The sequence below is a fragment of the Nilaparvata lugens genome, chromosome X (assembly GCF_014356525.2).
Source record: "Nilaparvata lugens isolate BPH chromosome X, ASM1435652v1, whole genome shotgun sequence".
In the NCBI taxonomy this organism is placed as follows: Eukaryota; Metazoa; Arthropoda; class Insecta; order Hemiptera; family Delphacidae; genus Nilaparvata; species Nilaparvata lugens.
Genome location: NC_052518.1, coordinates 88,539,669 through 88,558,479, shown reverse-complemented (window position 1 = coordinate 88,558,479; position 18,811 = coordinate 88,539,669). Strand labels below are relative to the sequence as shown.

The 18,811-nt window shown below is 32.9% G+C and overlaps 1 protein-coding gene across 8 annotated transcripts in view; it reads left to right on the top strand.

The window, feature by feature from the left end:
* Nucleotides 1-18,811, top strand: part of LOC111051798 (sulfate transporter) — a 47,037-nt gene that overhangs the window by 6,801 nt on the left and 21,425 nt on the right. For 2 of the 8 annotated variants that reach the window (XM_039441835.1, XM_039441834.1), the window contains exons 2-3: nucleotides 13,151-13,318; nucleotides 17,920-18,075. In XM_039441835.1, the coding sequence (XP_039297769.1) occupies nucleotides 13,201-13,318; nucleotides 17,920-18,075 (274 nt within the window). In that variant the 5' untranslated portion in view covers nucleotides 13,151-13,200. Of the gene's footprint in view, nucleotides 1-966; nucleotides 1,109-6,663; nucleotides 6,970-8,616; nucleotides 8,717-10,418; nucleotides 10,666-13,150; nucleotides 13,319-17,919; nucleotides 18,076-18,811 lie in introns of those variants that run through there. The other 6 variants (XM_039441828.1, XM_039441831.1, XM_039441830.1 and 3 more) reach the window with 6 other exon arrangements.

The following is an 18,811-nucleotide window of genomic DNA, read 5'->3' as shown; positions in this document are numbered from 1 at the left end:
ATTTGTTTTTTTAAAATTCTGATGATTTGAAGTGTAATTTGGTATGGATTGAATCAATGTGTGTAGTCTGATAGATAAGCCAGAGTGGGATACTTACTTGAATTACATACTGTCTTACTATGGTATATTTTTATAATCCATTGGAAAAGACAAGGGTTTAAATGAGATAAGGGGTTTCCAATCAATAAACTTTTGATTATTGTTTATTGGTAACTAAGAATGACTATTCATAGTTTTGAGTTCAGAGTAAAAAATACAAGAATAATGAATACAAATAGTTGTAGGAAATAGTAATAATTATTGTTCTTCACTCATTACGGTTCTACTTTGGCTAGAGCATAACAAAAATTTTAGAAGAAGAAGAAGACGAAGAAGAAGAATACGACGAGGAAAAAGAAGAAGGAGACAACTGAATACGTATGAGCTAGAAAATATTGATGAACGTGAAATAGAAAAGTAAGAATATTTGAAACAAGGCCCTACGTGACATCATAATTTGCAACACGACAATTTGCTATTATCTTGAACATAAATTTGAAAAAGAAACCCTGTCTTGTTCACATTCTGTCTGACATAGTTAATACCTTTGTAAAGCTATCATAACTCATATTGCTAGTAGTAAAAAATCCGTCATTAGATGCAGAACAGTAGCATAATACTTTGAGCTCGAGAATGATTTAAAATTACCAATAACTTGGAGACAAGTGCCGCTTATCATGTGGTGGTGTTTCTCATAGAGCACATCTTTGGGCTTAGTTTTCGGTTTTTATATCACTTACTCTGAGCACTTACTTCTTTCATTACTCTGAGCTTTGTTACCATTGTTACAATGTTACCATAGGCAACAGCCTAGTAACAATTGTCAATAAATATCTTATCTTATCTTAGCTTTCTTTCATCTTCTGTGTGTCTTTTACTTTATTATTCTGTGTTTTGCTATCGGACTAATTCGGAAAAACATCATGAGTTGGCACTGACAATAAATACTTGAAAACAGGGCATGTTTTCCCTAAACAAAAACACTTTTGACATTTTGCAGAAGGTTGTTGATAAGTGACGTTTCTCCTTCATCGTTCATCTTTGCTATCCCACACTAGTTATGAGAAAAGTAAGTAATCTAACAGTATCATATCATCTATGAAACGACAGAATCAGTAATTTTCAGATTTTAATTTCCGCTTTGTGAGCATTCCCATTTGTTAAATCACGATCGAAAGTCCCAACAATTTATTCTGGTAACCTACAATCAAAACTATAGATATGTTACATGAAACAACCATGATTTCAGATTATTGAGAAACCTTTCATGATCATCTGAGGAAAAAGCATTTCCTTCATCTCCAAGGCAACTGGTATATGGGGTCTTTTACCTTGAACAGTCAATAACTTATTGATGTTTGCAGTGGATTCTTCCACTGAGCTTACTCTGTAGGTAATAACATTTAATCACAATCTAGAAGAATACTCAATGCGTAACACTACTATCTGTTACCACAGTACTTTTGTTGGGCTATATAAAAGTTTATTGTTGGAGATCTTATTGAAGGCCTTCAAGCAATATAGAGTCTAGACATTGTCGAATCACTGTTAGTGGGGTACAACTTACAGCTTCCGTAAATATTAACCTTCCTAATAGATTCTTCTTTGACATAAAAATTTTGAAACATCAATATTGAGTAAGAAAATTATAGAATAAAGTGAATAGTATAATATAATACAAAGTGCGCCAGAGAAACTTACTTATTTGAAAGGTCAATAAAAACAAAAGTAGTTAAATTATTATTTCAATCTTTTTTTATATGAGAATACAATTTCCCATTTTTTTTTCATTCAGTCTTGAAAAATGACATTAGATCAATGGCGACCCCAATTGCGCATACACTGATGAAGTCGATTTTTGAAATTTGTATCCATTCGTTGCAGTATATTAATCGGTGTGTTGGTAATGGTGTCACGAATGTTGTTCTTGAGGTGTGCTATGGTCCGCGGTTGATCGACATAAACCAGGGATTTCAAATAAACCCCAAAAAATTGCATTGAGGAAACGCATGTGGAAATAAGCCTCTTCAATGAAAATAATGACCGCGTCTTCAGGCAGGTTGTCAATCAGCATATCACATGCATTTTGACGGGCAACAAAATCGCGTTCAGTCAATTCTTGAACAACAGCCAATTCATAGGGATGAAATTGGAGGTCTTCATGGAAAATTCGTCAAACAGTGGAGTCAGAAATTGCCATAGTAGCTGCGTGTTTGCGAGTCGAACTCCGGGGAAAATGCACAACTGCCTCACTCTTCCGATATTTTCTGGAGTTCTGATGGTTTTTTGTAGTCCATTTCTGGGTTTAGCGACACCTCCACACTCCCGAAATGAGTTAAACCACGACAGAATCGAATTACGGACAGGAACGAGTCTGTGAGGATGAATTCCAAATCGAGCGCGAAAGGTACGTTGCGTAGAAGCAACAAGTGATCAACCATTAGAAAAGAAGCTCTCAACTGCAAAGGCCCGCTGCTCTCCAGACCACAGCATGATGGCTACTTACTTAAGGGAGAATAAAATTGTACAGGAGAGGAAATTGTAATTGGGGAGGAACTTCTTCCTCCAGATGCGCCCCCTCCTGCACCTCTAAACGACCAATTCACCGCGCAGGAATTTTTATAAATAAGTAAGTTTCTCTGGAGTACCTTGTAGTAAAATATTGAAACATATTCGTGATGCCCAGTAGTAGGAAAAGGATCACAAAGAGCTTCACGAAGAATAAGATTCTCTGATCATAGCAAAAAATATGGAAAACATAATTATTCAAGACTTTGCATCGGCTAAAATAACGGATTCACAAACGAAATGAGAATCTCATGAGATTGTGAAAAATGATTGAAAAATATTTTGAATACTTCTTTGTTGTACAGCAGTAATGGTTGAAGATAACCGATGAACTTTTGTTATTAACCAATCACCTATGTTTCTTCTTTAATATTTATTTGACTTTTTTATTTCGGCATCAATCAGTTTTAAATCATGAAAGCACTGATTTAGTTCAACTTTCTTGGTTAGATGCAACGTGATACGGAAACTCTATACCACTGCAGATGAATATATATTTTGACGAATCGAAAAATAGATACTTGAATAGAAGCAATCAAAACATTTCTAATACAGTAACTGTCCTCTTGAATACTGCAGAGAAAACTGATATTTATTCTGAATCACTTGTAGTCTATTAAACCATAATTAATGTCTTAATACTACACCATTAAGATACGGTTGCCAATGCGGTAAGAGTTTTAATTGTTGTTTCTTATCTGAAAGTTCATAGAAGTTCGATAAGGATTTCTTCCATCTACATATCCACCAAAGTATCCTATAATCTTGAGGAAACAAAAATTCGTTTTAACTAAAACCCCAATTTATTTTTTCTATTCTTCGTTTCTTTTTCTTTAGAGAAGTAATCAAATCACGTCATTAGATCAACATAAATTTTATGCTTTTATGCTTTTATGCTTGAAATGATTATTATTACTGTAGAACAGGTAGCCAATGAAATCCTAATGGAATTTGTAACTACAATGGTGGAAGATATCTTAACGTTATAGTTAAATTTCAAGGGAATGCCGAGAAAAGGGATTTTTTCATGGGCCAGAATGTTACAAAACAACGAAGTAGGTCAACATAGTATTGATTAAAAATAAGCATGCATTCAAATTCAACTCAAAAAAATTCACACAAGTAAATAATCATCGATAAACAGTAAAAACAAGATTATTTTGTCCTGTATGATAATACCATCTATTGATATTTTCTTTTGTTTTAGTGATACTGTTATTGGCAAGAGATATCACGTCACGTTAGTTCTGATCCAAGAATATTTCTGAATTTTACAACCGAAATATAGTTTTTGAAACCATTTCTCTACGAGTCACGAGATTTGGAACAAAAAATGAAATGCGGAACTCTGTGAACGGATAGATCGAATCTTTAGCGTTATTGTGGATGCCACAGCTGAAATTATTTGACATCTAACGAATATTGCAATTAGGCTGGTCACTCACCGTGTTAATCAACTTTGGAAAATGTGATTTTCAATATTAATGAAGATAACAACAACGCTCTGTTATCAGTAACTGCTACCATAACTGGTTGATTCCAGTTCCATGGTAATTAATGAATATCCTGAATCAATGATACATTATTCCAGTTGTTTACAAACGACATTATCATTATTCCAATCGTGTTAGATTATCATCACAATTTTATAATATAGCCTAAACATAGTAGTGATTTGAATTTACAATAACCGTATAATAAAATCATATCATTCATTTAGGAAAATTTATTCCATGACAAGTACTTTACAGAATAACAATAATTAAATATTCAATTCAACAAAGATGCGTAGTGTAATGTCAATGGATACAATACTGTTGCTAAAGAATTAACTTTGTCTGCAAAAAGGAGCATATCTCATAATTGAAAATAAAATCAGGAATTCGCTTAGCATACACACATGAGATAATATAAACTTAGATAACCTTTGAGATAATGTAATTCACCTTATCTTTTATTTGCTCTCAGAGCAATTATAGAATAGAATAAATATTTATAATGAGTCCTTCTCAAGGCCTTGATACTTGAGAAACTGAACTTTAAATATATATGAATTAGAAAGTTACTCTTCATATAATTGCAGTTAAATTACTAGATGTTAATTAATTTGTTTGGGATCAGCTATTGCGACAAAATTATAAAATTTCCATCTGACAGTGGTTAACTGTGTTACGTACTTACGTTTGTAATTGTAACTGATGTACGACAAATATGTCGTACAAATATGTCTATGACAGTGGTTAACTGTGTTACGTACTTACGTTTGTAATTGTAACTGATGTACGACAAATATATTGCATATTGAATTTCCCTGATTACACTCATCAGTAACTAGTTTCTTTGATTATAGATACAAGTATCCATAATACAGATACACGTATCCATAATACAGATACACGTATCCATAATCAAAGCTAGTATCATGACTCGTTGATTCAAGTCCCATGACAATATTATTGAAGATGCTGCAGCAAAGGTTATTGTAAATCCTGCATTTGAACATGTACTATTCTTCCAAAACAAATGCAAATGCTACTGTTGAGCCAAAAATGACAATCAAAATTATATTCTTCCAAGAACGTGAGAGTAGGATAATAAAAGTCGAGTAGAAAAGGTCGAACAAAATTCAAGTACGATTATAGGAGCTACAATCATATTTATAAAAAATCACATCACTATTTGCGGGATTTCCCTAGGGTTAGCTCCTGTGTAAAAAATATTTCAGGCCTACATTAAGCGAGAGTTATTGGAACAACTATCGCAATGCCAAATAGCATAATACTCTCTCTTGAGTTTGATGAAATGACGAAGATGTAAGCAAGATCATTAACAGCAAACAATATTCAACATGATGTTATCAGAAGATATCTTCTCGTATAGGTACTAAGTAGGCACTTGTAAATAATAATATCATAGCCGTAACAACATCTAGATCTCGATTCAGGCTTTGATTGTCTTCTGTAATAAGACGGTTGAGTCACTCACATCTACCTGCATTGTTTTCGATCGAAATCGTTGCCCAAGCTCATTTGTTTTCGTTGATACACTTTCTGAATGGAGAACTGAACAGTATGGTATGGGACTAGAGACTATGATAGGCTTCCATCATTATGGTATGTTAATGTGAGTCAAAAGTCATTCATAACCATACAATACCAAACAAACTACTATCAGTTTCAGTCTTATAGTAGAATTTACAATAGCTAATGGATAATTTATTCAGGTCCACACCATATCCAGAAAATCCAGAAAATGGATTTTAATACTGTCATTACTAATTATTTTCATTGAAAAAAGAACTTCTCAAGCACCACTCAATTTGTTAAGTGAGCAGAGCTGCAGATATATCACTTTTCAGATATTCACTGTTCAGATATCACTTTTCATAGCTTTACTAGTCAATCAAATTTATAGAAAGATTACCTCAAGATTGGTTTTGGAAATCATTATTTACAGTTGTGTTTCTAGCAACTAGGAAGGTAGGTCACTGCTAAAAGCAGCCCAAAAATGTATTGCTTGAGTTGAACGAAGAATCTGAAGCTCTTTACACTCATTCTGTCTAGGGGTGTGTTATTGTAAGGGTTTGAAATATTATTCATTACTGGTCAAAAATCGACGTTTTATAGTGGCTTTGTCGTGTTGAAGATTATCAAATTTCTGAAGTTGGAGACATTTTTTTGCTGAGGGTGATGCCCACATGAGCTCTCGGCTTGTGCGTGGATAATAAAGCGGATGATACTGAGAGATGTTTGTTTGTAAGAGTATAATTGTGTTTCTCCTCCTGATTAGAATGTTCATTCAACTTGCTAGAAGAATTATCTTCAATAGTGTATACACAGTATATTTGGTGAGAGTAATATAAAAACATAGAAACACTTTCTGGTTTTTCCTATTTTATCAGTTACATGGCCTATTATCTATTATGGGTCCCTTATGTACACTACAGCACTGGTCTAATTGTTCAAAGCCTACTCATTGATTGGGTTTTATCGATCAGTTATCATTATTTAGAACTTTGACCCTAGTGACAGAATGTCCGTCCCAGAAAACCAGTTCTCGCCGAGACGTGGCATTGACTAGTTGCTAATGTTTTTATTAACTCTTTTATGGCTAGAAGCGCGTTCAGTGGTGTTTTACACGGTTTTCTTCTAACGGAGTTTTTTATTCTAATAACGGATAGTGGTCTGCAAATCACATTCTTTGCCGGTTCCTGTTCTTCCTTATAATTAGTTATTATTCTTTTGATCGACTTCTAATAATTAAATTCTGTCGATTGAACGAGTGATAATTCTGTTATCGAAAGTGACATAATGTGAGGAAAACTATTGATATTTTTGAGTAGAAGGCCTACTATGCTCTAAGGTTTGAAACTGAGAGATATTACTTATGCACTTCAGAAATCATTAACTCATTTTTTTATTTCTATAGGGCTACTTGATATTTTTTATAGTATTACACAAGTATATGCTTTTTTTAAGACACGACCGGTCTCGGATGATTATGCTATTGATTACTATTATTGAGAGAATAAATTAAGATTATTTTGATATAAGAAATATCTAATTGATAAAATGAAAATAGTACAAAGAAATTACTTCATCACCTCTGTAATATTTTATCAGCGTACTGTAAAAATAAAATTTATTCTATTTATTTATTTATTATTCTAATTTTTACAAGAAAGCACTGAATGGGAGCGAAAAACTAAGGATAAATTGATCTTTGATTGAATGGGATGGATTGAATTAACATGAGTGGCTTGTATAAAATAAAGTAATTCAGGATGAAGTTACAGGATCTACAAATTTGAAGATTTTCATATTGAAAGTTTTAAGGAGAATTTTTGATACGATTTGAATATATACAAAATTTTAATATGAGGATCAATCATTATTGATGTATGACGATAAATTTCTATTATTTCTGATAATGAGGTTGAAATTTATTCTGTAATAATTATAATCCTAAAATTAAATTGTTTTTGAGGAAGATGATATTCCACTTGAGATGGATAACCAATGAGACAGCAATTTTTCTTTAGATAGTAATTTTCCATTCCCAAATCTATTGAGAGCTAGTCTAATTCCATAACTGTAATATTATAATAACCAACGTAACGTAATAGTTCAACCAACTATTTAGTGTAAGCATATAATTTATGCCACAATATCAGTTTATATAATGATTCAGACATTGATTGAAACTTGACTATCAGCAAATTATTAAACTTGCAATTATGCAGTTGAATTGTATTTGTGGAAAATATTATTTACTGTCGACGATTCAAGTTTGTTTCGTATTAAATCTCTCACATTCCTTCTTCTCATCTTTTGAAACTGTATTCGAACTCAGAGAGTACCTCACATATTCTTATTATCTTGCATTCCAGTATTAGAATTCATTCTATTCTTTATATTTCTAATCTTGCATTTACTTATTATTGAAACCTTAATTGATCAATGATCTCCTAGATTTCTATCTTGCATTATCATTTTCTCATTGATCTAGAATCGATCTTTTTATTTCCAACCCTATAATTTTGTTGAGAGTAATCTCTGATTCAGGTACAACTATATATTCGAGTGTCTCAAAGTGCAGATAGAATCTCAAATAATGAGATTCTTTTGATGCATTCAATTAAAATTTAACTCAATGAATCTAATATCTGATGTAATAAACTGAATACATTAAATGAGAGCTATGTATACTGCCAATCGTCGCCAGTAAGATATCTTTGGGCTCACGATAGCTCAAGATAGCTTTGACACTCAAACAATCTTTATTGAGAAGAAAATAAATCAATAATAAACTCAATTCCTAGATACAAGTGCAACATATATGATTTTCATAACATAATTTTGATTTGTCGTTTGATTGATTGATTGTTTGATTGACGCGGAGTCGGTAGAGTTGCGACGAAAAACGTATATACCGAATCACCCAAAAATTATTATTATAATTCACGGGGGTCAGTGGGAGGTCACTGATTTATTGCATTGCTGATTACAGCATAAAAGATTTTTCCGTTCCTTGGAATTAGTATCGTCTCGTTAGTTGTGAGAGTGAGTGATAGACAGGGATAGAAGACCAACAACTATGGTGCAAAAAGGTACGTTATCACTTTTGTTCACGTCTAGCCCAAGTGAGAAATACGCATATACATGTAGGCTACATGTCTTGAACATGTGAGTTCAGATGTGACGTTTGTCACATATCGGTCTGCTTGTTCGAAATTATTTGAAGATTAGCTAAAATTTGTCCTTTCCCTATTGAATTATGTTAGAAGGCCATTGAGGCCATTGAGGTCTTCTCTCACCTCTAGTTCAAATCTAGCGAATTTCTTCAGTTCCAACAGATGTTGAAAAACATTTCTGCAGATCTTCTGTATTTTCCTATTCTTGAAACGGTTAGTATTGGCAATGGCCTTGGTTTGCACGTGTTTTATACTCATCATCAGAGTTCAGTTCTTATATAGCTTGAAAAATGTAGCACTTGTGATAAATATGATAAAATCTTTGTTCGTCAGTCAAGTTATCAGCAAAATCTTGGCCAAAATGTACAAGAACCGGCCTTCCACTAAATAATTACTACTTGAGTATGTTATTGGTGTTACATCCATATTTAGCTAGTCTACCAGCTGGTTGTCAGCTAATTCATTCACTTTATGCGAAAATAATGACTGGATCACATTAGAGAGAGTTGTAGATCAGGTCAGGGTTTACCAAAAAGACAATCTAGATAACTTTTCAAACCTACCTAAATTCATTAAGAATTAATTCAATATTGACAACAAACAATATTGCCGGCTAGGTTTGTCGAGACAGCTAAAGCGTTGCACCTTGCACCCTTCAGTCTGCTAGCGCTACCTGGTCGTGGGTTCGAATCCCGGTAGGCATGGACGTTTGATCATCTCATCAAATCACCCTCACACTTCTCATTACCCACGCACAAGCAAAACGCTCATGTCTTGCATCATCCGCAATAAAAATAAATAAAAAACAGTTCGGGTGATATATAACTGATCAAATCGAATGAAAAGTCGCAATTATTAATGAAATATCGACATTGCTAATAGTATAATTGATAGTCTCATTATTAAATCATGTCGGATATAAAATATGAATTATTACATACATGAAGATTAAACATAATTCAATATGTAATGAGTTACTCTCATTACTTTTATATCATATTCCGGAATAGATAAAGAAAACATGTTCAAACAATGGATGAAGAGCTAATATCCACATTATTTTGGAGATATGTATTCTTTGTCCATATTTTGAACTGAGAAGAATTTTCCAATAAATCTTTTGAAGATCACGAAATCTTGGAAAAAATAACGAAACATGCGATTTGTCACTGATATAGTGACATGCATACCAACTCCATTCTCACTTTTTCCATCAAAAATGGGGAAAAAATTATATTACAAATAAATACTAAATTTAGAAACAGCTTGACCATTAATCAAGAAAATTGAGGGACTCCATTACGAAGCAGGACTATTTACAAGTTGAATAGTGGAAATCAATAATGTGCTTAGATTAATCAGGTGAGTTTTAAAATATTGAAGATTGAATTTAAAATGAAATTGGACGCTATTTAAAGGACTAGTTTAGGTATCGGATACATTGAAGTAAGATTTACGTCTTGTGTTCTTGTAGACGTACTGAACAAAATAGACTGTAATTCAGTATAAATGTTACACGTTAAGGTTTGTAGGAGATTGTAGCCTCTACTCGTAGAACGTAGCTGTGGTAAATAGAGCACAGAAAACAGCGAAAATAATTTCACTTTTTCCTGCTTAGTTCATGTCAGTGACTTGATTGAATTGTAGAACAGTTCTACAAAATCCGCAGACCTGCAGATAACGTTCAAAGCAAAGCAAAACAAGTGACGAGATGGCAGATGAAAGTGATTTGCATAAACTATCCAAGTGAACTTTATCAGTATTGAATCAGTTTTTACTCTGCGACAAATCTTTGTAACTTGTCAATTAGAAAGATAATTTTCTGTGGTTAAGTATGGAACCAGAAGAGAATGATCCACTCTTGGGTAAGTAGTCTGTGATTATAGTAAAATTGTGATGCAATTTAATTTATATTTTGAAGGAAATAATAGAATATTAGTATGATCATGGGTTCATTAGACTCTGGCGCACACTTAAAAATTACAAAATATACTTATTTACACTGCAACTTAGGTTTCACCTCATCTTTATTATCTGCAAATGTAATAAAAAAAATTAATCCACTATTTGAATGTTAAGTGTAGACAGACCTTCGACTAAAATTTGAATATAGAATACAAATCCCAATACAGCATCAATGCTTACATTCAACCAATTTTGAAAGTCTTGTTGTATTGTTATGAAGGTGATTTTGTGGTAGAAGTCCATATTAAATTGAAACGACAACGTATTGTCAAAGCAACTAATATATTGATAAAATTTAATATACTAGATTCGGCTGTTACGCCATTATCAATCCTTATTAAATTGAAAGCTTAAACATTGAGCAGCAGAGATTATATTATAGTGTAGCCCTAAGATTGGCCATTAGCTGTAGACCAATGAAGGTTGAGCTCTACCTGTCATTGGCCGAGACTAGCCACGCCCAAGTAATCGAAAAATTTTCAAATTTGTAAATACTTCCATTGTTTCTCATATTATTCATTTAGTTACTAAGTTTTTCTTCATTGGTTGTTGCTTAACGCTTAAACAAAATTTTATGCAGCTTAAGTAGGAGTATCTTATAGCTATAGGTATAGCCTAGAAAATAGCCTATATTTCAAACACTTCCAACATTATTTTGTATTTTTTTCACTTTTCTTTACCAGAATTTGCCGCCCCCTGAATTCTTCCGTCCAGGGCTCTAACCCATTTAGTCCATATCTGAATCCAGGCCTGATAATTCATCACAATATCTTTCTCTCCCTCTTTCATTTTGATGCTTCATCATTTATTCAGATTTACTCCCAGAGTACGGATTTCCACCTAAATTCCTACTAAAAATCTCACCTACTTTTCCTATCACAAAAAACATCTATGCCTTATTTTCCATTCCAAATCCAATACCGGTCGCTCATGGTTACCTAATTTTATTGCTGACGTTGTCCTTAATCCTTTTACGGGACCATTCACCTTTATCCTCTTAACATCAAAACATGTTGTTGTTTTTTGATCTTCAACTTCACACTTAACACAAATGAAGACTCTCTAAATCTCAATGCAAGCTTATGTAGTTCATCATGATAAAGTGTAAACATCATTCAATTAATTATCATCCACGAGTGTAGACAATATATTAAAAATTCGATAGCCTATCCCAGTCATTCGTTTCCTTGTTCGATTATTTATTCTCTTGTGAATTCGGCTGATAGGCGACTTAGGGTTGTTTTAGCAACTGTCAGTGTTAATTCTAGTTTTTATGGGTCTGCAGCAGCATACAGTTCAATGTCTTCAGTATAAATTAAATTTTAGCAATATATTTATCTCTTCAGGCCAACTCTTCCTTCTTATGACTGGAAACCGGTTAGGAACGGTTGATAGTAAAGCACAGCAACCAGATAGTATTTGTAAGATGTGGTCGCTTCTAATGAATGAGATACTTCCTCACGTCGCAGAAACTGATCCCGCAGTTAGCTTACTACTTGTTTGCCAACAACATATCCCTGGAAGAGCGTGCATGCATGTAGAATGTAAACAAACAATTTCAATTGAAAGTTTTGAGAATGTATGCCGAAAAGTCATAAAATTGTTATCAATGAACGGTTCAAGATTAGTTGGTGCAGTTTCCCGCTCTTCATCAATGGAACTGTAAAACATAGAGAAAAGATCATAGAAAATTAGTTTTTCCAATCTATTCATCAGGCTATTTTACAATTTAAGAACGATGTGTTGATCTACACTATATTAAGGTGAAGAACTGGCTTATTTACGTACGGGATAGGAAAATTATGTTTGACCCATCATCAAGTCTGAACTACTGGACTGCTTAACTTGAAATTTTGCATATAGATTGTTAATTCAACCGAGGATGGTTATAGGCCTATTTCAATTCTACAAAATTTCGTTAGGTCAAGTTTTGAGTTTGTCAAGTTTTAAAATAGACCCTTGCGGAGCACGGGTTACTTGCTAGTACATCATAAAATAATTATAATCTTCGTTGTAAGTGTTGCATGTAACTAATAAATAAATGTTGTTTACAAATTTCTTATTAATATTCAAATTTGTTCAATAATATTTTTATACAGGAATGTTACGAAAACATTCACCAATTCCTTGCTAAGATATATGAAGAAAAGAGGATAATCTGCTGTAGATGATTTTGATATAAACAAAAATAAATTTTCTCCATTCTATGAATACGTACAATCAGTACCAAGCTCTTACTATAGAATGTGTTCGTTTTTCACACCTCACCAGCAACAGAACCCTGTGAAAAAATTTGATGCAATGAACGGCTCATTCATGAAAATGGGATAATAAGTAACTATTTTTTAAAATTTATTGCTCAAATACTCTATTTTCATGTTCCAGGGAACGAGGACTCGGGTGGAAAAAATTTAGGCGAATTTGGTACATGCTGGATGATGGACGCTACCATGAAGTGTACTCATACGTCATCAACTCACGTGAAGGTGGATCGACCAATCTATCCTCAGACCATGCTCGATGAGGCATATCGGTGTAAAAGTCAACAAGCATGTAAGTTATTCCATTGTCACTTCCACATTTCTCTCAAAATTATTCAATCAATATTTCATAATGTTAAATTCATATACAGTTCATAGAAAACCTCTTATTTTCGTATAAGCTAATAAAATGAACTTTCATTGTTTATGTGAGGATGATGTTGTAGTAGATAATATGAAAACTACTTGATATTGTCAAAACCACAAATTCATTGATACAATTTAAGATAGTTATTTTCAGTTGTTACACCAATATCAATCTTAAGTGAACTGAAACCTCAGACATTGAGAAGCAGAGTTTATAGTATTGGCGAGGCCCTACTGTACGGTGTTTTTCAAATTACAAGGAGATTTGTTATCAGATGTACCTGGAGATCTATGTGAGATAGATCGCTCTACCTGATCCCAGGCTGTCGAGCACAGAATTACGCCAGAATTACGCCAGAGCACAGAATTACGCCAGCACAGAATTATTATTGTATTATACATTTGAATGGAAGATATTGTTGAATAAAAACTGAAATTCATCAAAACTGATTTTCTTCTTAAAACTTTGCTCATTTTTGAAAAATTGTAATTCAGTACTTATTGAAAAAAGAAAGCACTGAATAATTTCATTCTATTCCTAACTTTTCAATCTGAAAGAAGGCGAGAGCAAATTTTTCTGTACGATGACTGGATTTGACGGCAATAACTATACTGGAAAATAAACAAAAAATACGAGTATTTTGGGCCACCTTGTGTTTAACACAAGGAAATTTTGCATAGGAAATCAGAACTACAATACAGAGTGATTCTTAATTATGGTAAAATACTTTGATACGTGATAGTGGAGGTAAAAAAAAGAAAAAAATTCTTATAAACATATATCCATAAGCGCTTCATTCGCGAGCTATACAGGTTGAAAGATTTCGCCCGGAATTCAGTTCCTCTGGTGAAATACACCGATGCTGAAATGTTTCGGGACTAGTTTTTGAAAAACTTATGCTCGATTCATATGGAAAAATATCTGAAAAATCGAATAAAACTAGTCTGGAAGCTGTAGTGTGAGTAGTTTTTGAGAAAAAAGTTGATATATGCAAAAAATCTAACTAGAAAAACACAGACTTCTACGTCTGATGCCCAATAACTTTCTTTAATGACCAGTAAGCAAATAATTTTTCGCAATAAAAATTGTAGAGAATTTAATTCTGAAAAGAATTATGTGAGCTGTTTAAACTAAATTTGAATAAAAATTGAATAAAATGTATTCTTATGTAGTACATTACACCACAAAAATTTTCTGTTTTATGAGGAGAGAACTAATAACTCATAGGTTTGATTGCAAATAAAACATGGATTCAAATAACAGCTGTTCCAAAACAGCTGATTTATTTTGTTCTGAATAAGAAAATATTTAAAAGAAATTATCAGCTGAAAATTATTTTTAGAAATATTTTAGCTCACTGTTGAACAAAACAACAAACTGTAAGTTAGGCCTACTGTAACCGCGCTGTTTCTTGTTTAATCTATTGAACAGTTATTTGTAACCATTTGACTTTGATTTGTGTTAAGTGTTAACTTTTTTAAAAATGACAGGTAATTTTAGACATTATTCATACTCCGAATTAGCTGACATGCATCTAATGTATGGAATAGGACACTGTAATTTTACTGAAGCAAGACGTTTGTATCAAGAGAACTTTCCTAACCAAGTATGTCCAAGTTCAAGGATTTTCGTCACTATTCATAAACGTCTGCAGGCAGACCCCGATCTACTATGACTTTTAGTTAGAAGAACAAGTTCTTAATGAAGTTTATGAACATCCAGAAAAGAGCAAGAAAGAATTGTCAGTGCAGTTTCATGTCAATCAATCTATTATTTGGAGGATACTAAAAGAGCAACAATTTCATCCATATCACCTCCAGAAAGTTCATACTCTAATGCCATGAGACTGTATTCCCCGTGCTGGTATTTGCCAATGGTTTTTAGAAAAACTTGTTAACCCAAACATTTTAACAACCGTTTTATTTATCGACGAGGCACACTTTACAAGAACAGCTTTCGTTAACGTCCACAACCAACATATTTGGGCAGATGAGAATTCTCATACCATCAATCCTAATCGTCCACAACATCAGTTTTCAATAAAAATTTGGGCAAATATTTAAGTTCGAGCTTCCTCCCAGGCTTAATGGCATAATCTACTTAAACTTTTTGAGAAAGGAGCTATTTATCTTACTTGAAGATGTACCTCTTCAGTTGCGCCTAAACATTTAGTTTATGCATGATGGAGCTCCAGCACACTTCAGTGTTGCTGTTCGTGAACACCTGAATCACAGGTTTCCAAATCAATGGATAGGCCGAGGTGGGCCAGTACCATGGCCAGCCAGTTCACCAGACTTAAATCCTATGGATTTTTATCTTGGGGACACTTGAAAACCTTAGTATACAATACTCCGATTGATACCATTGAAGAACTCCTATTAAGGATTTTGAATGGAATAGAAATGATAAAGCAGACTCCTGGAATATTTGAACGGGTCCGACAATCGATGAGAAGACGTCTGAACTGCATTAAGAACAACGGAGGTCACTTTGAACATCATCTTTAGTCTTTTGGTATAAGTTTAATGTCATTTAGATATGTTACTTTCATATAAAAATAAAACTTTTCATAAAAACCGAATATTTTAATTGCAATCAGCTATAACCTATGAGTTATTAGTTCTCTCCTCATAAAACAGCAACTTTTTTTGGTGTAATGTACTACATAAGAATACATTTTATTCAAATTTAGTTTAAACAGCTCACATAATTCTTTTCAGAATTAAATTCTCTACAATTTTTATAGCGAAAAATTATTTGTTTACTGGTCATTAAAGAAAGTTATTGGGCATCAGACGTAGAAGTCTGTGTTTTTCTAGTTAGATTTTTTGCATATATCAACTTTTTTCTTAAAAACTACTCACACTACAGCTTCCAGACTAGTTTTATTCGATTTTTCAGATATTTTTCTATATGAATCGAGCATAAGTTTTTCAAAAACTAGTCCCCAAACAATTCAACATCGGTGTATTTCACCAGAGGAACTGAATTACGGGCGAAATCTTTCAACCTGTATAGCTCGCTAATGAAGCGTTTATGGATATATGTTTATAAGAACTTTTTTCTTATTTTTATTTTCTACTATCACGTATTAAATTATTTTACCATAATTAAGAATCACCCTGTGTAATATATTGCGAGCACGCCCCTTTTCTCATGTCTATATTGACTGGACTATTAAATCAGCTACACTAATCAGGAAGGAATTGAGTCTACCGATAGAAAAATTCCATTTTTCCATTTAATCTTAACGTATGTAAAATGTTCTCTAATAATTTTCTTAAACTTTCTCTACCGAATATTTTCATGTACTGGAATCACACGTCCAACCAATCAATAAACAATTAATTGAAAATTCATGTTGGATCTAACAATTTTCAATGACATTATGACGCTCGTATACTAATACACTAATGCACGTTTTATTAGTTTCAAAGTATTGATTAATAATTAAGGTTTCACTTGTTGATAACAAAAACCACGATTCGACATGTATAGTCTATGTAATACACTCGATTTTTCAAGCTCTGGTAAATGATATTAAATCAAATAATTTTCCGAAACATTCTCTACCGATGATTTTTATGTACTGGAATTACACGTCCAACCAATCAAAAATCAATCAATTGAAAATTCATGTTGGTTTCAACAATTTTCAATAACATATGACGCTAGTGTACTAATACACGAGAAAGTAATGCACGTTTTATTAGTTTTAAAGTATTGATTGATAATTAAGGTTTCACTTGTTGATAAGAAAAACCACGATTCGACATGTATAGTCTATGTAATACACTCGAGTTTTCAAGCTCTGATAAATTATATTAAATCGTTAAAATTTCATTGAAAAATATTGCTGTACAGCCAGATTGAGACAAAGTTAAAAATGAGGTGTGATAGTTGATAACGTAGGCACACACATATTTTACTCTTTGTTCTCGATATGCTTAAATCAGTGACGAAATTAATTCACTTACTCGCGATCCTCACCAAAAACAACTAGATCAGTAATTACTGTAGTTGATGATGATAAAAGTATTCGTATTAGTCTATACCTTCAAAACAGATACTCCTAACAATAAGTTTTTCCAGTAAAGGTATTTTTTATTGAAAATGCATGCTTCATATAAAATTTTCAATATGCTTATGACATAATATATGCCCAGTTTATGTTGAATATTTTCGCAAGTTTCATGTTCTATAAATGAGTTTAGTAATGTTCTATCTATTTTCTCATTTGTATTAGTAGTCTTGAACCCCAAGAATAGTATATAGACTAGCTATATACTATCCTTGCGCGAACCCACCTAAAACTAGATCCACTCATCTCTCATCAACCAAGCACAAGCCTAAAGCTCATGTGAGCGTCATCGTCATGAAAAACATAGCTCAACTCTCAATCACTCTCAAACCATTTTAGAGCGGACATATATACTATCAAAATCATCTTTAACTCACCTACAAAGGAATGTAAAAAATAGAAACTGAAATCTTTTTATTAATTGCAATCCTCACTTTTCTCACAGATCCTCTCGATATTCGATGTTCAGAATGCAATCCTGGAAAGATGGTGAAAAGTATGATTCCTGCAATCGACTGGCTTTCTCGTTATAGCTTTAAACAAGACTTACCCAAAGATATAATCGCTGGACTCACAGTTGGAATCATGAATATACCTCAAGGTAAGTTTATCTCTTTCCAATTCAACTGAAGATTTATGTAGAGGATTCATAATGTAAAAATACGAAGAACATTTCAAGATTGGTCATTCATGTTGAAGATTAATAAGGAAGATTGTAAATTATTATTGTTTTGTAAGATACAAAGCATATGTACGATATTATATATAGTAGTTCTGTCAACAGTAGACCTCACGCAGTATTCTCATCCACAAGTACCTGATGTCACCTTTTTGAAATGTTAACAAACTCAGTTCACGTTTGAAATACAGAAATAGACTGGCTTCTCCAGATATCTGTGTAATCCACTTGTCAGCAGACTAATTATGAATAATTCTATAGTCTGATTAATCCTATCTTCAGAATAGATTATGTTATATAGTGATATAGGAGTATGGAAGAATTCATCTTCTTAATATATTATCCTTAAAATGCAAAATTTCAAAAAACCTTGTGTATACATCGACGCCCAGTTGAAAAAGGAATAATCCTGCCAAATCTCATAGAATTCTATCAACGCGTTTGGCCGTAATTGCGTTACATACAGACAAAAGAAAATCTGAGTTAAAACACAGACCTCACTACGTTTGGTCAGCTATGATCGATAATTACAAGGAAACCCTGCTTTTCAAAATTGAATATAACGAGTGTTTCAAAAAGGACGCACATCGAAGTTTGAGGGAATATATTTTCTGTATAAGGAATATTTTGTTCCCCCAAATAACGGTTGGCACTACCG